Source organism: Muntiacus reevesi, chromosome 22, assembly GCF_963930625.1.
Source record: "Muntiacus reevesi chromosome 22, mMunRee1.1, whole genome shotgun sequence".
Classification (NCBI taxonomy): Eukaryota; Metazoa; Chordata; class Mammalia; order Artiodactyla; family Cervidae; genus Muntiacus; species Muntiacus reevesi.
Window position 1 is genome coordinate 14,349,447 of NC_089270.1, and position 22,351 is coordinate 14,371,797.

The 22,351-nt window shown below is 37.9% G+C and overlaps 1 protein-coding gene across 7 annotated transcripts in view; it reads right to left on the minus strand.

The window, feature by feature from the left end:
• Nucleotides 1-20,632, minus strand: part of NUDT9 (nudix hydrolase 9) — a 33,766-nt gene extending 13,134 nt beyond the window's left edge. The window contains exons 1-4 of one of the 7 annotated variants that reach the window (XM_065914223.1): nucleotides 20,253-20,538; nucleotides 20,046-20,118; nucleotides 12,926-13,162; nucleotides 2,574-2,669 (exon numbers count right to left, since the gene is read on the minus strand). In XM_065914223.1, the coding sequence (XP_065770295.1) occupies nucleotides 2,574-2,669; nucleotides 12,926-13,162; nucleotides 20,046-20,071 (359 nt within the window). In that variant the 5' untranslated portion in view covers nucleotides 20,072-20,118; nucleotides 20,253-20,538. The other 6 variants (XM_065914228.1, XM_065914225.1, XM_065914222.1 and 3 more) reach the window with 6 other exon arrangements.
• Nucleotides 20,633-22,351: the final 1,719 nt, after the last annotated feature.

Consider the following 22,351-nt stretch of genomic DNA (forward strand, 5'->3'; position numbering starts at 1 on the left):
TCTAGGTACAGGAGCTCCAGTGGCTGCAACACGTGGGCTCAGAAGGTGTGGGTCACAGGTTTAGTTGCTCCACAGCATTTGGGATCTTCCTGGACCAGGGATCGAACTCACGTTCCCTGCACTGGCAGGTGGATTCTCAACCACTACACCCCCAGGGAAGTCCCAGCCACTCTTTTTTATTTTGCTCTTTATTGCGACTGTTATGAAAATTGAGTCATTTTATATTGTTTTATACTGGACTCAGAAATATTTCAGCAAGACTTGCAAATAAAAACAGAAAGGCAAGACACTTGGCCAAGTTGCAATTATTCTACTTTTCAAATTCAGGAGGAGGGGCAGGGTGGTCAGTAACTATGTTTTATTCCATGTAACCATACACCCTTGAATACAAATGATCAAGGCCAATATTAAGAGAGAGAATGTTATGTTTTTATAAATGACTAAGCCTGTAACTGATAAACTAGAAGCTGCAGAAAAGACATATAGATCACCCTAGTGCCTGAGCAACAGAGAAAGTTATTTGCAGAAAAAGCAAAACAAAGGCAACATATAAAGGAAAGCAGACATAAGGCAGAAAGACAGTTCTAATGGATTTCCAAACTCTACCCCTTTCCTAAAGTTAGCTGCATTTCTGCTTTGGATTCCTGAGATGATTCTATAGGCCTGGAGTAAAGTTCACTTTTTTACTCAGGCAAGCTAGAGTTGGTTTCCATTAGTCAGAGTCTTGACTAAAACAATAGGCTATGTTTCCTTTGCCTTTTCTGTCCTTTTATATGTGTATATATCTTCTAATATATTATGCCCAGAAGAGAACTTAAGGAGTAAGTCAATGAAAGGCAAGTTTGACTTGAAAAGACTCAAAAAAACAGAAAAGTGAGTAAGCTAAGAACAAAGAAAGAATTTAGCAAAACTGAAAGACCAGGTTGGTGTGAGAGGAGCACTACTATTTCCTTGCTTTAGAAGAACTAAAAATATTTTTAGCTTTTGCAACATTTCTACAAGGTGATAAGTATGATTACCAAATCTGTGATTTTTCTACTGTTTTATTTCAGGCAAGCTAATTTTTACATTTCTTCCTTTTATGATGACTTAAGAAAAACTGAAAATTTTTGAGTTGTGTAGAAAAATCACTTTTAAAAGTACAAAAAGAGGGATTTCCTGGTGATCCAGTGGTTAAGACTCCATGCTTCCACTGGGCACGGGTTTGATCCCTAGTTGGTGAACTAAGATTCCCACATCCCACCCACTTGCCACACGACATGGCCAAGAGAAAAAAGCAATATTAAATTGTTAGGTTGTTTTCATTTTTACTCTTACATATTTGGATAAATTATTAACAGTGTTACCTCATTTTATAAATAATCACTGAAATACAATACTGAACCCTTTCCTTCTGTTAATTTATTCAATTACAGTTGACCCTTGAACAATGCTTCCATATAAACTTATAGTCCACCGTCTGTACCCACAGTTCCCCTGTATCTGTGGTTCCACATTCAAAATATTCAATCAAACTCAGATGGAGCAGTGCTGTATAATCTTTAATACTGAAAAAGAATCCATGTATAAGTGGGTCTGTGTAGTTTAAGCCCCATTTTGTTCGAGTCAACTGTTATTATTTCTATTTCAAGGTAAAGTTATAAGAAGATGCATTCAATTCCTTCCAGCACTTACTCACCATATGCAAACTACTTGTATTTTCTCTACTTATCTGTAAATAGAACTAAAAATATCCACCCACAGGGTTATTATTATGATTTAATTAGATCACATATATAAATTCTTTCAGACAAGGTCTGGCATATACAAGCCCTCAATAAATGTTAAATATATTGATAAAATAAAATATGTATTTTAAGGCAGGGCAAAAAAATTTAGACATAAAATTTTCTGGGTCCATCTGGGCCTCTCCAAGCATCCCTAATGTGCAGTGTATCTGCACATTAATCAGACCTCCTCAAAGATAAGAGTGCTTTCTTGACCACAAAGATTATTATTTTCCCTTTCTTCTGACACTAGCAATGTAACTTCTTAAAAGAACAGCATGCTTTCCCAACTCTGCAAGGGGTCATGGTGACTCACTGCTTGCTTTGTACATGCTTACCTGAACTATGTATCTTTGGGGAACCTTATGTAAAATATCAGTATCTTACCCCATTTTGATGTACAATCCTTTGTCTAGAAAATGTGTATGACTACACCTTCTAACAGGTCTTCCCTGGTGGCTCAGTGGTAAAGAAGCCAACTGCTAATGAAGGAGATGTGGGTTCGATCCCTGGGTCAGGAGGATCCCCCTTCTTGCTTGGGAAATCCTAAGGACAGAGGAACCTGGAGGGCTCTGAGGTCACAAAAGAGTTCACCACGACTTAGCGACTAAACAACAGCATCTTCTAACAGGTGGAACATTTCTCAGAGCTTCCTCAGAGTCTGTCTTCCAAGTTGTAACTCTTAGTTTGGTTTACATAAAATTTGCTTTTTTCTTCTTACCTTGATTGTTAAGTGAATTTTCATTGACAATTATTTTCTACCTTTTAAAGACCCATTATTGTAAGATGCCCCACCCCAGTACCTACCTAGGTCTTCCATTTTCAACCTCATACAGGCCATTCTGGCTCTTTCTCTCAACCTGCCCATCCTTTTCATTAAACTTGGGAGAGAAGTTGCTTTCACTGTAATGAGAATACCAATGCAAAATAAGAAATAATGATCCAATACTACCAACAGCTTAATAATGCCAGCCAGTTATTTGTAACAACCAGTACCCCTGAAACTAAATTTTTAGTTACAAACTTAGTTTTCATTTACAAACTCATCAATTCCTTCAAAACACTTTCTGGCAAAAATTCTTGTTTAATCAAAAGAACTTATAAGACAAGAAGGTATGTTGTAACCCCTGTGGGGAAGGATTAATGGCAGGCAAACTGGAGCTGCTCCTACATACTACAGAAAACACATTACTATCAGTAAAGCGGATTTGTCTGTGGGCACAATATGGCAATTACTGGTTCCTATCAATAAATACTTCTAAAAATAAGATTCCTTCTGACATTTTGCTGTTTCTACGGTTTCAAAGTAATTTTAATATCTTCTAATGTACACTGATTAATATCTGTATCAAAGTAAAACCCACAAAACATGAAAACACCCCACAAACTTCATAATAACCATGATGCAGATTAAAATAGATATAAAAGGCTGGAAATAATAACCATGATGTAGATTAAAACAGATATAGACTGGAACTACTCCAGATCTTGATCTGGACACGGATCTGGATTACAGAGTTAGATAAATATAAAATCTAACTGAGCTACACCTGCACACCTAAGAAATGTATAGTTTATTGCATTTATGTCACACTCAATAAAAATATTTTTTAAAAGCTATAACCTACTTTCTTCACCATTATGAAACTGCTGACATAATTGCACTGACAGTGAATAAAGAGTTATATAGCACTGGATAGTTCACAGGCAGTTCTGACACAAGTTTCACTTTCTTTCTTGCTTTAATTCCAGTAAGCAAGAACATAGAAATACTTGTGCTCTGTTTTGGAAATAGTTTCCAACTTGAATGATCCAGGCATTTTCCCAAGACTTCTAACATACCTATAAAATTAAATGGTAAAAGTCATGAAATTACAAAACCAGAGTTACAATGTTCTTGGGACTCTAGAAATTCACCATTAAATGTGGAATCTTAAAAACAAAACAAAAAATGGTACAAATGAACTTATTTACAAAACAAAAATAGAGACACAGATGTAGAAAATAAACTTATGGTTACCAGGGTGGGGAGGGTGGATAAACTGGGAGACTGGGACTGACATATATACATTGCTATGTCTAAAACAGAAAACTAATAAGAACTCTCTAATACAGCACAGGGAACTTCATTCAGTACTCTGTAATGACCTAACGGGAACAGAATCTAAAAAACAGTGAATATACGTATATATATAACTGATTCAAACCAGTCAATCCTAAAGGAAATCAGTCCTGAATATTCATTGGAAGGACTGATGCTGAAGCTGAAGCTCCAGCTCCAATACTTTAACCACCTGATGAGAAGAACTGACTCATTGGAAAAGAACCTGATGCTGGGAAAGATTGAGGGTAGGAGAAGGGGACGACAGAGATGAGATGGTTGGATGGCATCACCGACTCGATGGACATGAGTTTGAGCAAGCTCTGGGAGTTGGTAATGGACATGGAGGCCTAGTGTGCCACAATCCATGGGGTAACAATGAGTTGGACATGACTGAGCAACTGAACTGAACTGAAAACTAACACAATATTGTAAATCAACAATACCCCATTAAAATTTTTTAACATAAAAGAAACTAAATAAACATTGAATGCTAGTTAATGAAATACTTGTTGAAGTATACAGGCAGAGATGTACCAATATATCAAAAATCAAGATGGATGAAGGAGGGATAGATGGATATATATGTGATGAAGTAAGTATAATAAAATGGTAATAAGAAAATCAAAGTGGTGAGTTATGACTGTCCCTTGTAAAGTTCTTTCAAATTTCCTATACGTTGGAAATGTTTCAGAAAAAAATTTTTGATAAAGAGAGCCATTTTCTCGGGGGGAAAAGCATGAATCTAGTTATAATTTAAACATTAACATTAGTAAGGCTTGATTTAGACAGTGATACAAATTTAACTTATAAAAAATAAATTGAATAAAACAGAGGAAGACTCATTCAGTCATCCTATACTTATACTGTATAGCACCCCTTGTAACATCACTAATTGTAACAGTGCATGTGTATGTATAATGTACATGTAAACATATATTAATACATTCTCTAAAATGAGGGAAATGGAACTCATTTACAGGTAATAATTTCTCCACAAGTTGGCTTCATGATTAATTAACAACCCAAATATTATGACAAACACATCTTTGGATTAAATAAGGAAACTGTGGGTCAAAATCAAGTCACAGCAATATGTGACTGGTAAAGTTTAACAATCTAATGAACTAATACTACATCAACCCAACTAGCAAAAATTTTTATTTAACTGACTAAACAATGCCTTGAGAGGACTATCATTTACAATAAATTTACCAATTAAATCAAACTTATAAAATATTCCAAAACTAGAGTGGCCATTTAGCAGAGTAGTTAAGGGCATAAATTCTAAAGTCATTCTGAGTTAAAGTATAAGCTATCCCCTCTACTAGCTCCATGACCATATGTAAAGGACAAAGTTTCTGTGCTTCCATTTTTTGTGTGTTTTTTTTTCCTATAAAGAAGAAATAACAACCCTGTCTGCCTTCCAGAATAGTTATAAGAATGAAACAATGCTTATAAAACATTTAGTACAGTGCCTAGCTTGTAGTCATACATTTTACAAATCTATCATTATATTTCTCAAAAGAAACATAAACATAAAATGTGAATCAACACAGCACTTCTCTGAATTTAGTCCAAGTATTTATTTTAATCGGGGTATACCTGCTTTACAATGTTGGACAACAAAATAAACCAGCCATATGTATACATATACCCACTCCCTCTTGGGCCTCTCTCCCACCCCCTCCCATCCCACCCATCTACGTCACCACAGAGCTCTGAGCTGAGTTCCCTGTGCGCTACAGCAGCTTCCCACTAGCTATCTACTTTACACGTGGTAGTATACATAGGTCAATCCCAACCTCTCAATTCACCCCACTTCCCCTTCCCCACCAGGCCGTATCCACATGTCCATTCTCGGCCTTTATGCGTCTCTATTTCTGCTTTGTAAAATAAGATCACCTATACCATCTTCCTGTATTCCACATACATGCATTAATATACAATACTTTTTTCTTTCTGACTTACTTCACTCTATGACAGACTCTAGGTCCATCCATATCTCCACAAATGTTACCCAATTTTCTTCATTTGTATGGCTGAGTAATTTTTCTCTGCATATATGTACCACATCTTCTTTATTCATTAATCTGTAGTTGCACATCTAGGTTGCTTTCATGTCCTGGCTAACGTAAACAGTGCTGCAATGAACACTGGGGTGCATGTGTCTTTTTGAATTACGGTCATATGGTAGTCCTTTCTCAGTTACTTTCATTTGCAAATATTTTCTCCCATTCTAAGGTGGTTTTTTCATCTCATTTATAGTTTTTTGTACAAAAGCTCTTAAGTTTAATTAGGTCCCATTTGTTTATTTTTGTTTTTATTTTCCTTATTCTAGGAAGTGGGTCAAAAAAGATACTGCTGTGGTTTATGTCAAAGAAAGTTCTTCTTATGTTTTCCTCTAAGAGTTGTATAGGTGTCTGGTCTTATACTTAGATCTTTACTCCATGTTTTCTTTTTATATATGGTGTTAGGGAGTGTTCTCATTTCATTCTTTTATATGCAGCTGTCCAGTTTTCCCAGTACCACTTGCTGAAAATACTTTTTTCTCCATTGAATATTCTTCCCTTCTTTGTCATAGATTAGGTGACCACAGGTATGTGGGTTTATCTTTGGGATTTCAATCCTGTCCCATTGATCTATATTTCTGTTTTTGTGCCAATACCATACTGTCCTGATGACTGTAGCTTTATAGTATAGTCTGAAGTCAGGGAGCCTGATAACTCCAGTTCTGTTTTTCTTTCTCAAGATTGCTTTGGTATCTGGGGTCTTTTATGGATCCTCAAAAACTGTAAAAAGGTTTTTGTTCTAATTCTGTGAAAAAGTCCATTGGTAATCTGATAGGGAGTGTACTGAATCTACAGACTTATATTAGGGAAATTAAAATGGAGGAAGTCTTGTGCAGACATCAGAAGGAGAAGAGCAGGCCTCTGATCTACCTGGATACTGCAAAGATTCTGTGCCTGCCTGCAAGGAAAGCAAGCCAGCTAGCACTTTAGATAAGACAGGGCGTGGGTCTTAGATTCTCTTAAGCCCCTGAGGGTCTGGCCAATTCCCCCAACCCCACCTCCCACCTCCAGAGTCTAAGAAATTGGCTCCTCTGTCCATGGAATCTCCAGGCAAGAATACTAGAGTGGGTAGCCATTCCCTTCTGGGGATCTCCCCACCCAGGGATTGAACGCAGGTCTCCCACATTGCAGGTGGATTCTTTACTGCCTGAGACACTTTCCCTACCCCTTATGACTCACAGGTGAAACAAACAGCAAAAAGTTAAAGTAAAACCAGAGCTGCATTTCTGTGGACAAATTGATGATGATATCAGTTTGCTGCTTGGGATTTTAAGTGGGAGACCCAAAAACTGCAATCTGAAGTCTCACACCACCTGGGACTTTATCCCAATTAGGACTCCAGACTGCTGTTAATGAGGGACTTACCAGCACTGTCTAGGTCTGGAGGTTGGTTGGCCCAAATTTGGTGATGTATATGCTATTATTTTTCTCTTTGTTTCTATTTCTCTTCTTTTAATGACTGTATACTGAAACTAAGTCAAATAACCTTCTATTAAATACTGAAATTGTTTGTGTGATGCATAGTTTCTTTGGTTAATAAATCCTTCAAAACTAAAATGAAAGTAAAACTTTCATCAAAACTACTGCTTTAGGTAGTATAGTCATTTTCATGATATTGATTCTTCCAACCAAAGAACATGATATATCTCTCCATCTGTTTGTGTCATCTTTGATTTTTCTCAAAAATCAAAGAAATCTTTGATTTCTTTCTTATAGTTTTCTGAACACAGGACTTTTTCAAGTACCTCCTTGAAAGTAAAAGTGTTAATCACTCAGTCGTGTCCAACTCTTTGTGACCCCATGGACTATAGCCTGCCAGGCTCCTCTGTTCATGGAAATTCTCCAGGCAAGAATACTGCAGTGGGTTGCCATTCCTTTCTCCAGGGGATCTTCCTGACTTAGGAATTGAACCCAGGCCTCCTGCATTACAGGCAGATTCTTTTACCATCTGAGCCACCAGGGAAGTCTTTTACCTCCTCAGGTAGGTTCATTCCTAGGTATTTTATCCTTTCTGTTGCAATAATAACTGGGATTACTTAATTTCTCTTTCTGATCTTTCATTGTTAGTATACAGGAATGCAAGAGATTTCTGTGCATTAATTTTGTATCCTGCAATTTTACCAAATTCATTGATTAGCACTAATTTTCTGGTGGCATCTCCAGGATTTTCTATATATAGTCATATCACCCACAAACAGTGACAGTTTCATTTCTTCTTTTCAATTTGTATTCCTTTTATTTCTTTTTTTTCTGACTGTCACAGTTAGGACTTCCAAAACTATACTGAATAATAATGGCAAGAGTGGATATCCTTGTCTTGTTCCTGATCTTAAAGGAAATGCTTTCAGTTCTTAACCACTGATGTTTGCTGTGGGTTTGTCATGTATGGCCTTTATTATGGTGAGGTAGGTTCCCTCTATGCCCACTTTCTGGAGAGTTTTTATCATAAATGGGTGTTGAATTTTGTCAAAAGCTTTTCTGCATTTATTGAGATAATCCTATGTTTTTTATTCTTTAACTTGTTAACATGGTGTACCACATTGATTGACTTACATATATTAAAGAATCCTTGCATCCCTTGGAAAAATTCCACTTGACCAGGGTGTATGATTCTTTTAATGTGTTGCTAGTATTTTGTTGAAGATTTTGACAACTATGTTTATCAGTGATATTGGTCTGCAATTTTCTTTTTTCGTGTATCTTTGTCTGGTTTTGGTATCACGGAGATGATGGCCTAGCAGAATGAGCTTGGGAGTGTTCTATAATTTTTTGGAAGAGTCTAAGAAGGATAAATGTTATCTCTTCTCTAAATGCTTGCTAGATTTCACCTATGAAGCCATCTGGTCCTGGACTGTTGTTTGTTGGACAATTTTTAACTGCAGTTTCAATTTCATTACTTGTGATTGTCTATATTTTCTATTTCTTCCTGCTTCAGTCCTGGGAGACTGTACCTTTCTAAGAATTTGTCCATTTCTTCCAAGTTGTCCACTTTTTTGGCATAGCGTTGCTTATAGTAGTCTCTAATGACTCTTTGTATTTCTGGGGTGTCAGTTGTAATTTCTCCTTTTTCATTTCTAATTTTATTGATTTGAATCCTTTTTTTTTTTTTTAATGAGTCTGGCTAAAAGTTTATTGATTTTATCTTCTCAAAGAACCAGCTTTTAGTTTCACTGATTTTTGCTATTGTTTTCTTCATTTCCATTTCATTTATTTCTGCTCTGCCTATGATTTATTTCCTTCTACTAACTTTGGGTTTTGTTTGCTCTTCTTGGTCTAGCCACTTTAGGTATAATGTTAGGTTGTTCACTGGAGATTTTTCTCATTTCTTGAGGAAGAATTGAATTGCTATTAGCTTCCCCCTTAGGATTGCTTTTACTGCATCCCATGGTTTTGAGTCATCCTGATTTCACTGTCATGTGTTTCTATGTATTTTTTTATTTCCTCTTTGATTTCTTCACTGATCTCTTCGTTATTCAGTAGTCTATTATTTAGCCTCCATGTGTTCATGTTTTTACAGTTTCTTTTTTTTCCTGTAATTGATTTCTAATCTCATAGTGTTGTAGTCAGAAAACATGCTTGATACAATTTCAATTTCCTTAAATTTACCGAGGCTTGATTTGTGACCCAAGATATGATCTACCCTGGAGAATATTCCGTGTGCACTTGAGATAAAGGATATTCTGCTGCTTTCAGATGGAATGTCCTATAAATATCAATTAATTCTATCTGGTCTATTGTGTCATTAAAGCTTGTGTTTTCTTATTTATTTTCTGTCTGGATAATCTGTTCATTGGTGGAACTGGGGTATTAAAGTCTCCCACTATTATTGTGTTGCTGCCATTTTCCCCTTTTAGGGCTGCTAGCATTTGCTTTATGTATTGAGGTGCTCCTATACTGGGGGCAGAAATATTTATAATTGTTATATCTCCTTTTTGGATTGATAACTTGATTATTATGTAGCATTCTTGCTTCTTGTAACAGTCTTTATTCTAAAGTCTTATTTATCTGATATGAATACTGCTACTCCAGCCTTTTTCTGACTTCCATTTGCATGGAATATCTTTTTGCAACCTCTCATTTTCAGTCTGTGTCTCTGGGTCTGAAGTGGGTCTCCTTTAGATACCATATATACAGGTCTTGTTTTTGTATTCATTCAGCCATTCTACCTCTAATCAAAATGTTTCTGCTTGAGTTTTCTGTTTCCTTCTTTCCTCTCTCCTTTATCTATCCCTTTCCTATCTTCTCACACAGGTCAAATTTTATCATCATCTTGTTGTTAGTAATCCAGAAAAAGTTTCTGAAAAACATTTTCACTATTCAAACACAAGTCTAGCTATATTGGAAAATAACCACAAAAGATGTTATTGATAACCCAAGCAGAAGAAATGAAAACAGAAACTACCACTTGTCATTTCATAAAATAAAAAACTCCATTATAAAATAGATTTACCTATTTGGAAAGATCATCATCAGTTCAGTTCAGTTCAGTCACTCAGTCGTGTCCGACTCTTTGCAACCCCATGAACCACAGCACGCCAGGCCTCCCTGTCCATCACCAACTCCTGGAGTCCACCCAAACCCATGTCCTTCAAGTCGGTGACACCATGCAACCATCTCATCCTCTTGTCGTCCCCTTCTCCTCCTGCCCTCAATCTTTCCCAGCATCAGGGTCTTTTCCAATGAGCCAGCTCTTCGCATCAGGTGGCCAAAGTACTGGAGTTTCAGCTTCAGCATCGGTCCTTCCAATGAACATCCAGGACTGATCTCCTTTAAGATGGACTGGTTGGGTCTCCTTGCAATCCAACGGACTCTCAAGAGTCTTCTCCAACACCACAGTTCAAAAGCATCAATTCTTCAGCGCTCAGCTATCTTTATAGTCCAATTTTCACATTCACACATGACTACTGGAAAATCCATAGTCTTGACTAGACAGAGCTTTGTTGGCAAAGTAATGTCTCTGCTCTTTAATATGCTGCGTAGGTTGGTCATAACTTTCCTTCCAAGGAGTAAGCATCTTTTACTTTCATGGCTGCAATCACCATCTGCATTGATGGGACCAGATGCCATGATCTTAGTTTTCTGAATGTTGAGCTTTAAGCCAACTTTTTCACCCTCCTCTTTCACTTTCATCAAGAGGCTCTTTAGTTCTTCTTCGCTTTCTGCCATAAGGGTGGTGTCATCTGCATATCTGAGGTTATTAATATTTCTCCCAGCAATCTTGACTCCAACTTGTGTTTCGTCCAGCCCAGCATTTCTAGTGATGTACTCTGCATATAAGTTAAATAAGTAGGATGACAATGTACAGCCTTGACGTACTTCTTTTTCTATTTGGAACCAGTCTGTTGTTCCATGTCCAGTTCTAACTGTTGCTTCCTGACCTGCATACAGGTTTCTCAAGAGGCAGATCAGGTGGTCTAGTATTCCCAGCTCTTTCAGAATTTTCCACAGTTTATTATGATCCACACAGTCAAAGGCTTTGGCTAGTCAATAAAGCAGAAATAGATCTTTTTCTGGAACTCTCTTGCTTTTTTGATGATCCAGTGGATGTTGGCAATTTGATCTCTGGTTCCTCTGCCTTTTCTAAAACCAGCTTGAACATCTGCAAGTTCACGGTTCACGTATTGCTGAAGCCTGGCTTGGAGAATTTTAAGCATCATTTTACTAGCGTGTGAGATGAGTTCAATTGTGCAGTAGTTTGAGCATTCTTTGGCATTGCCTTTCTTTGGAATTGGAATGAAAACTGACCTTTTCCAGTCCTGTGGCCACTGCTGAGTTTTCCAAATTTGCTGGCATATTGAGTGCAGCACTTTCACAGCATCATCTTTTAAGATTTGAAATAGCTCAACTGGAATTCCATCACTTCCACTAGCTTTGCTTGTAATGATGACTTCACATTCCAGGATGTCTGGCTCTAGGTGAGTGATCACACCATTGTGATTATCTGGGTTGTGAAGATCTTTTTTGTATAGTTCCTCTGTGTATTCTTGCCACCTCTTCTCAATATCTTCTGCTTCTGTTAGGTCCCTACCATTTCTGTCCTTTATTGAGACCATCTTTGTATGAAATGTTCCCTTGGTATCTTTTAAGTTTCTTGAAAAGATCTCTATAGTCTTTCCCATTCTATTGTTTTCCTCTATTTCTTTGCATTGATCGCTGAGGAAGGCTTTCTTATCTCTCCTTGCTATTCTTTGGAACTCTGCATTCAAACAGGTATATATTTCCTTTTCTCCTTTGCTTTTTGCTTCTCTTCTTTTCACAGCTATTTGTAAGGCCTCCTCAGACAGTCATTTTGCTTTTTTGCATTTCTTTTTCTTGGGGATGGTCTTGATTCCTGATTCCTGTACAATGTCACAAACCTCCATCCATAGTTTATCAGGCACTCTGTCTATCAGATCTAGCCCCTTAAATCTATTTCTCACTTCCACTGTATAGTCATAAGGGATTTGATTTAGGTCATACCTAAGTGGTCAGTGGTCTTCTCCACTTTCTTCAATTTCAGTCTGAATTTGGCAATAAGGAGTTCATGATCTGAGCCACAGTCAGCTCCCGGTCTTGTTTTTGCTGTATAGAGCTTCTCCATATTTGGCTGCAAAGAACATAATCAATCTGATTTCAGTGTTGACCCTCTGGTCATGTCCACGTGGAGAGTCTGTCTTCTCTTGTGCTGTTGGAAGAGGGTGTTGCTATGACCAGTGCATACTCTTGGCACAACTCCATCAGCCTTTGCCATGCTTCATTCTATACTCCAAGGTCAAATTTGCCTGTTACTCCAAGTGCTTCTTAATTTCCTACTTTTGCATTCACCCCCAAAAGAATAAATAAACATGAATTGAATAGCTTTGGCAAAAATTCAAGTAAATGTGGAAACAGTTAAAGTCAAGTAGTAGATAAAAATTATTCTTCTGCAATCAAATGACAATTTACAAATACAACCACTACCTTCTCCAAAAGTCTCCTACCCAGCTAACACCAGGTAATTTACTCACCTGATCTGAGGATCTGCCCACCGAGGTCCAGCCAGGACAGAAACTGCAGTGTATTCCACAGGATTATAGTCACGCCACTCAACAAACCAGCCCACTTTATCATTAGGAACCTGGCTGCGTTGAACTTTTGAACCTGGATAAGGAGATGTCCGAGCCTTGTTGTGGGAATGTTTGGTACCATGAAAACCAGACATCATGTTGGAATTAACATGAAATCTGCAGGATGAAAGTGAGTTTCTGACAGGAAAAAAAAGAAAAATGTTTTATATCAGTACAAAATACTTAAATTAACTTAAGAACCTAATTCACAATCTCTAAAATACAACTTTTCAATTTCAAAGACTTAAAAATCAGAAAATCCTAAGTCGATGTATACTGGGATAAAGGTCCAATATCTGTGAAACTGTTTACAAACATAAAAATATTGCTAAATCTTACTAATTGAAACTTACAGAGTTTATTTTAGCTAAGAAAAAAGGAAAGAAGTTTACTTTTGTTAGCACAAAAGATGGAGAAGATAATTTTATAATAAAAATTCAACCATAAAAACAAATATAAAGAAAGACTATTAAAGCCTACAGGAAGGAATCCATTTTTAAAAAATAATAAGCTAATGCTCTAACACAGCAGTCCCCAAGCTTTTTGGCACAAGGAACTGGTCTTGTGGAAGACAATTTTTACACCGCTCAGGGTGAGGGGGCAGGGATGGATAATTCAGGCCTGGTGGTAATGGGAGTGCTGAGGTGGGGAACAGGTCAGGTGGTAATACAAGCGATGGCGAACGGCAGATGAAGCTTCACTTGCTCGTCCACTGCTCACCTGCTGTGTGACTCAGTTCCCAATAGGGCCCGGGGGTTGGGGATCTCTGGTCTAATGTACATATGTCAAAAATGAATGACAGAAATAGCACAAAAGAAGAAAAGGAAGTGGAGATACACTGTTGTTAGGTTCCTACACTGTATTCAAATTAATGTAGTATTACTTGAAGCCAAACTGTGATAGATGTACAAATTATAAACTTTAGAGTAGGACTTCCTGATGATCCAGTAATTAAGAAACCACCAGTCAATGCAGGGGACATGGGTTCAATCCCTGGTCCAGGAAGATTCCATATGCCATGGGGCAACTAAGCCCATGCTCTACAACTACCAAAGCCCAAAAAAGTCTCTGTCAGACAAATGCTGTATGATATCACTTACATGTGGAATCTAAAATATGACACAAATAAACATATCTACTAAACAGAAACAGACTCAGACTTGGAGAACAGATGTGTGGTTGCCAACGGGGAGAGGGAGGGGGAGAGGGAAGGAATGGGAGCTTGGGATTAGCAGATGCAAACTGGTATATATAACATGGATAAACAACCAGGTCCTAATGTATAGCACAGAGAACTATACTCAATATCCTGTGATAAACTATAATGGGAAAGGAATATGAAAAAATATATATGTATGTGTATATATATGTGTATGTGTATATACAGGCCAATAGGATAGAATAGAGAGTCCAGACATAAACCCTTACATATATAGTCAGATGATTTTCAAAAAAAGGTGTCAACTCTCAAAAGGGAAAGGACAGTCTTTCCAACAAATGGTGCTGGGAAAGTTAGATATCCACATGCAAATAGATGAAGATGAACCCATACCTTACATATACATAAACATTAACTTGAAATGGATCAAAGACCCAAACATTAAAACCTAAAACTATAAAACTCTTAAAACAAAACATAGAGGGAAATTTCATGACATTGAATTTGGCAATGATTTCTCAGATATGACCAAAACCACAAGTGACAGAAGAAAATCGGTAAATCAGACTGTATCAACACTAAAACTTCTGTGTATCAAAGGACACAATCAGTGGAGTGAAAAAAGCAAATCACAAACTATACTGTAGATGACATTCAAAGGGTTAGTAACTACAATATACTGAGTTCGTATAAACTGACAAAGGCTGAACTGGAATAGGAAATTGGGCAGATTGTGACCAAACAATCAAAGAAAAGCAGATCCAACTGGCTAATAAACATTAAAAGACAGTTATAATCACTAGCAATTAAAGAAATGAAAAGGTAAGTAACCGTAAATTCTTTTTTCCATGTAGACTGACAAACCTTTAAAAAGGTAACACCATCTCCTATACATTGCTGGTAGAGATGTGAATTACTACAGAATTTTTGTAAAGTAACCTGGCAATAAAGATGAACATACTTACATCCTGCAACTCAAGTAATTTCATTCCACTAATCTAGCCTATAAAAATGAAATAGCCAATTATGCATACAAAAAGAATTTCAGCAGTGTTTAATGGGAATTAAAGGAAATGCCCAATAATGTGAGGATGGCTTAATAATTATTAGAACAGCTACACCATGGGATGACTATTAAGTAGCTATTAAAAAGAATGACATCAAGTGACAGTATTTTCATACTGTTGAAAATGAAAAGCAAGGGATGCATGAGTCAAGTGCTCGGGTCTGGTGCACTGGGAAGGCCCAGAGGAATCGGGTGGAGAGGGAGGTGGGAGGGGGGATCGGGATGGGGAATACGTGTAACTCTATGTCTGATTCATATCAATGTATGACAAAACCCACTGAAATGTTGTGAAGTAATTAGCCTCCAACTAATAAAAAAGAAAAAATTTTAAAAAAGAAAATGAAAAGCAAGATGCAAGAAAGTGTGTATAACATGATCCCATCTTACACAGAAATGGTAGAAAAAATAAAGAACATATATTTAAGACTATGTACATAATGTATTCATTTTTTCACTGCTGCCATAACAAATTTCCACAAATTCAGCAGCTTAAGACTACACAAATTTATTATCTTACAGTTCTCCAGGTCAGAAGTCGGACAAAAGTCTTACTGGGCTAAAACCAACATGTAGACAGGGCTGTAAGACTTTCATGTAGCCAGCAAGGCTTTCATTCAGATTTGATAGAGAGATCAGAAGCTGATCTAACCAATCCTGATGTAAATTTCCTTTTTACTTCTGTTTTATTATTTCCTAGCATGGTTTATTTTCTAAACAATTTTATTTTCAATCAACTTCAGAACAATTAAGGGACCTGAAGTTCTAAGAAGGAAAGTAAAAGTTACTCAGTCATGTCCAACTCTTTAGGACCCCAAATTCATAGTATTACAAGCCTATCTTTCGAAACAAGCTTTCTTGTTTCTCTTAAAACAAGAAAAATCTCAACCAATCAACCAACCCTTACACCTAAAGGAGCTAGAAAATGAAGAACAAACAAAACCCAAAGCTAGTAGAAGCAAAGAAATCATAAAGATCAGAACAGAAACAAAAGAAATAGAGACTAAAAAACAACAGATAAATGTAACAGAAAAGAAAGCCCAGAAATGAACCCACACTTATATGGGCAATTAACCTACAACAGAGGCGGCAAGAATACACACTAGGGAAAGGCAGCCTTTTCAACAGATGCAAAAGAAACAAACTGGACTACTCTGTCACACCATGCACAAAAAATAATTTCAAAATGAATTAAAGACTTAAATGCAAGACCTGAAGCCATAAAACCTCTAGAAGAAAACATAATCAGTACCTTCTTTGACACTGGTCTTAGCAAGATTTTTTGGGGTATGTCTCCTCTGACAAGGGAAACAAAAGCAAAAATAAACAAATGGGACTGCATCAAACTAAAAAGCTTTTGTGCAGCAAAGGAAACTACCAACAAAAGAAAAAGGCTGCCTACTGAATAGGAGAATGTATTTGCAAATAATATATCTCATAAGTGGTTAATATCTAAAACATACAAAGAACTTACATAATACAACACTAGAAAAAACAAACAACCCAACTTAAGAAATGGGTGGAAGCTCCAAATTCATATTTTTTTCAAAGAGAACATAGAGATGGCCAACAGGAACATTAAAATACACTCAACATCACTTTTCACTTTCACGCATTGGAGAAGGAAATGGCAACCCACTCCAGTGTTCTTGCCTGGAGAATCCCAGGGATGGGGGAACCTGGTGGGCTACCGTCTATGGGGTCGCACAGAGTCAGACACAACCGAAGTGACTTAGCAGCAGCAGCAACATCACTAATCATCACAGAAATGCAAATCAAAACCTACCTCATACCTGTCAGAAGGGCTATTATCAAAAAAACAACAAATAACAAGTGGTGGTGGGGTTGTGGTGAAAGGGGAACCCTTACGCACTGCTAATGGGAATGCAAACTGATGCGGTTACTATAGAAAACAGTAGAGATTCCTTTAAAAAGTTAAAAATATAACTACTATATGATCCAGCAATTCTACTCCTGAATATTTATCTAAAGAAAATAAAAACACTAATTAGAAAAGATGCATGCACCCCATATTCACAGCAGCATTATTTATGACAGCCAAGATATGGAAGTAGCCTAACTGCCCATCAATAGGTAAATGGATAAAGATATCATGCACACACACACATAATGGAATATTACTCAGCTATTTAAAAAAAAGAAAAGAAGGAAATATTTCCATTTGTGATGACATGGTTGGACCTAGAGCGTATTATGCTAAGTAAAATGTCAGAAAAAAAAAGAAAGACAACTACTGTATGATTCTACTAATATGTGGAATCTAAAAAACAAAACAAACATAAGAAAACAGAAACACAGTCATAGACACACAGATCAAACAGGTAGTTGCCAAAAGAGAGGGTAGTAGGGGGTGGAAAGAAGTAGTAAAGGGATAAAATTAAGAGGTACAAACTTCTAGGTACAAAATAAATAAATTATGTGTATAAAATATAAGGTGTGGAGAATAACTGTTATCCCTGTATGGTGACATATGGTAACTAAACTCACCCTGGAGATCATGTTAAGATGTATGGAAATATCAAATCAGTACGCTGTGTAACAGGAACTAACATAGTGTTATATAGGTCAATTATACTTCAAAAAACTAACTCATAAAGGTTGTGGAGGGGAGGGGGGAACTGGGTAAAGGTGGCCAAAAGGTACATATGACTTTCCAGTTATAAGATAAATAAGTACTAGGGATATAATGTACAACATGATATATACAACTAATACTGCTCTATATTATATATTATGTAAATCGTAAGAGTTCTCATCACAAGGAAACTTTTTTATTCTACTTCTTTCATGTTGTATCTACAGGAGATGATGGATGTTCACTAAACTTATTGTGACAATCATTTCATGATGTTTGTGTTTCAAATCATTATGATATACACATTAATCTTATACAGTGCTGAACATCAATTTTATCTCAATAAAACTGGAGGGAAAATAAATTTTATATTACAGGTAAATAAGTTAGGTTAAAACCAAATCTATATACTAAGTCTTCAAACAAAGAATTCATCAATTTTTGTTTTTATTCTATTTTGTTTGTTGTATTTTATACATAACTGCATTATACAGCGAACTTTACTTTTATACCTTCATAGTCAAGGAGAAGACTCTTGAGAGTCCCTTGGACTGCAAGGAGATCCAACCAGTCCATCCTAAAGGAGATCACTCCTGGGTGTTCATTGGTAGGACTGATGTTGAAGCTGAAACTCCAATAGTTTGGCCACCTGATGTAAAGAGCTGACTCATTTGAAAAGACCGATGCTGGGAGGGATTGAGGGCAGGAGGAGAAGGGGATGACAGAGTATGAGATGGTTGGATGGCATCACCAACTCAATGGACATGGGTTTGGGTGGACCCCGGGAGTTGGTGATGGACAGGGAGGCCTGACATGCTGTGGTTCATCGGACACAACTGAGCGACTGAACTGAAGTCAAATCAGAGTCAAAACAATTCTAGTAAAAGTATTAGAAGCCTTCATCAAAATTTTCCCAAGATCTCATTTACTCCTTTGATACTCAAACCATTCTTGCTTGAAACACTATGCTTTCATTGGTTTTGTCAACTCTTTTTTTTTAAACAAGAGCATTATGTCTTTTATTTTCCACATACCAGTCCCTCTGTGCTTTGAGGAAAGTAACAAAAGATTCTACCTGCTTTTTTAATACTTTTGTTTTTTCAAAATTGTGCAGAAAATAATAGAGCTCCCATATAATCCCAGCCTCCTCACCACAAACACGAAGAACCCCAACACCATCACCAACATGCCCCACCAGAGAGTTAGCTACATGTGAAATAAAGTGAAGTTGCTCAGTTGTGTCCGACTTTGCGACCCCATGGACTGGAGTCTACCAGGCTCCTTCATCCATGGGATTTTCCAGGCAAGAGTACTGGAGTGGGTTGCCATTTCCTTCTCCAAGGGATCTTCCCAACCCAGGGATCAAACCCAGGTCTCCCACATCGCAAGCAAACGCTTTACTGTCTGCGCCACCAGAGAAGTTAATACCATTGAAATAAGGGGGCCAAAACATCCTACATGAGCAGTGGCACAAAACCACGGAAATCAGCCCTCTCTCCCTCCCCATTCACAAACAAAAAGTCGGCAGTACTTGTTGATCCCCAGGATAAAACCAAAATGTAAAGAAAAGGGCTAGAACCTCTATGGTGAGTTAGGTATTAAAGAACACAGCAGAAACTTTGGCTAAATATCTGTACAGTTCACACTCAGGAAATCAAGTTGAGGCAGCTACAGTCAGCAGAAAAATTGTTCCACAAGTGTAAAGTCTGGACCAGAAGAGGAAGGGGACGTTTCCATCCTGTCCACCGGCTGCTACTTGCTCACACATCCTCAACTGAAACCTTCCAGTCCAGAAGGCTATCACTGGAGTTGGCGGGGCCGGGCGGAGACAGAAGAAAAAAATGGAAGAAACAAATAGAAGAAAATTTCCTTGCGTCTAATGACGTGACAAAAACAATTAAAAACACACACACTCCTAGAGGCAGCCTCACAACACTTGTTTATTACTCGATGCCAGGCATGGGCATGGTACCTAGGACATGTGTTCAGAAACCAGGAGAAACGAATAAGAGGAGACAGTATGAGATACCACAAATCCCTAAATTTATCCAAGGCAAATTTTTTTTAAAAGAGGTAAGTAATAAATATTTTATCTACACTGAAATGGCGAAGTAGAGGAATGACGACTTACACTTTTCATTTTACACCATTTAAACGGTTCGCTATTTAAGCACTCTGGGGACAAATAATGTTAGTGACTCACGGCAGAGGACAGACTTCAAGTATCATAAGAAAGTGGGCCACCACTCGCTTTTCTCAAAAGAATATTTTAGAGCCTTTAAAAAAAAAAAAAAGAAAAAAAACGTGCGTATGGCTGTAAAAAGCTGGGACCCAAGCGGAGCCTCCTGAAACCACCCGACCAGAAGCTGGTTCCCAGCTGCAACGCAAAGACTCGGGAGAAGGAGTCTACCTGCACGCCGCGACGCTGCCGCCGCCCAAGTACTTGACAGTCACAGAGGCCAGGGCGACAGAGAGGGACACGGAGGCTAAAGTCTTCCCCAGGAAGCCTCCGGCCATCAGCGGCCCGGAAGATTCGCGGAGCGAGGTAGCTTGGGCCTCAGGCTCCGCCCGCCCCACAGCCCCGAGCCCCGGGTGTCCAGCGGGTACTGGGACCGAGTGGCCCTCCGGTTCCGGAGAGGAAGTAGCTACGTCACTCTCATTAACACACAGGGACTAGACGCCCTCCCAAAATAAAAGCCTACTTCGAATCCCCAAGTGACGCGCAAGGTACCAGCTCCAGTTGCCGGGAAAACTGCCACCCCGGCAGTAACGCTCCGCTGCGTGACGGCACTTTACGACAGCGCCGAAAAGCTAGGAGGTGCGGGCTTCACAGCGCCCGCCTTCGGCTTTTCATGCTTGCGGATCCGGTGATTGTGAGGGGTTTGGACAGGGGTCTCGGGGTACCATCGAGAAAGCGGTAGGGAAAAGGGAAGCTGAAAGAAACCGAGAAGTTGAGAAGGAGAAGAGAAAGGAAGGGGATTAAGAGAAGTGTGCCCTCCTTTTTTTCCCTTTTTTTTCAGGGAGGAAGGAGTTACAATCCTAGTCATATCTGATTACAAGTGGTTACAGGGGAAGGAGGTAGGCCAGAGACTTGGAATTCCCGTATCTGAGGCTTTTCAATTCCTTTTTTACGAAGATGTTCACCTCATGAGTAAATTTCACGAGGCTTGGCCTTGTGTGGCCTTAGCAAACCTGCGGAGGAGTAAAACCAGCTGTGAAATAAGCACATAAGCATGGAGGAGGGACAAGGACAACATCTGATCTGTAACTCCAGTGGCAGCGATTGGCCGAACCGGAAATTGTACATCAACATTGTCAGAACAGTTTGTAATGCGATTTTTGTTAGACACTTGGTTTGTCATTATCTTTTTTTAGGTCTGAAATTATAAAATGCAGTAGTATACATATTTTTTAATATATTTTAAATATTTTTCAATATAGTTTATCACAGGATGTTGACTGTATTTCCCTATGCTATACATTAAGGCCTTGTTTTTTCTTTATTCTAAATGTGATCAGTTGTATCTACCAACCCCAGACTTCCAGGAGCAAGTCTCTTCCTCTCCTCCCCCTTGGCCACCACAGATCTGTTGTCTATGGATCTGCTTCTGTTTCATAGATTCATATGTGTCGTTCTTTTTAGATTCCACATATCGGTGATATTCTATGGTTAGTATCTTTCTCTTTCTGATTTACTTCACTTAGTATGATAATCTCTAGTTACACAGCCCTAGGTTCTCTTTAGTCATCTACTTTATACATGATAGTGTATATAGGTCAACCCCATTCTCCCAGTTCATTCCACTCCCCTCCCCTTTCCCCCTTGGTATCCATACTTTTTTTCCCTCTACATTTGTGCCTCTATTTTTGCTTTTCAAATAAAATTATCTTTACCACTTCCCTAGATTCCACATTTATGTGTTAATATATTTGTTTTTCTGACTTGCCTCTGTATGACAGCCATCCATGTCTCTGCAAATAACACAGTTTCATTCCTTTTCATGGCAAAGAAGTAGCCCATTGTATATGTACCACATCTTCTTTATCCATTCTTCAGCTGATAGACATGTAGGTTGTTTCCATGTCCTGGCTGTTGTAAATAGTGCTTCTGTGAACATTGGGATGCATGTATCTCATTATCTTATTAAAGTGTGTGTAGATATTTACCTTTTAAGTATGTAATCCACTGTTTCAGTAGTGGGGTATGGACACAGACATAAAACTTCTCACCATCTCAAAAGCCAGATTTATCAAACCGTAACAACTTTTCTGAAGACCATAGACTTCTCGGTATATGAAAGCTCCATCTGAACCAGTGTACTGAGAAACTGAACCAAACTTTTGTTGATGAAAATTCAGTTAACTAGCAAGTTAAGAAGAAAACAAGAGTATTTTATTTGAGCCAAACTGATGGTTTTAACTGATGATGTGAGAGTTGAACTATAAAGAAAACTGAGCACCGAAGAATTGATGCTTTTGAGCTGTGGTGTTGGAGAAGACTCTTGAGAG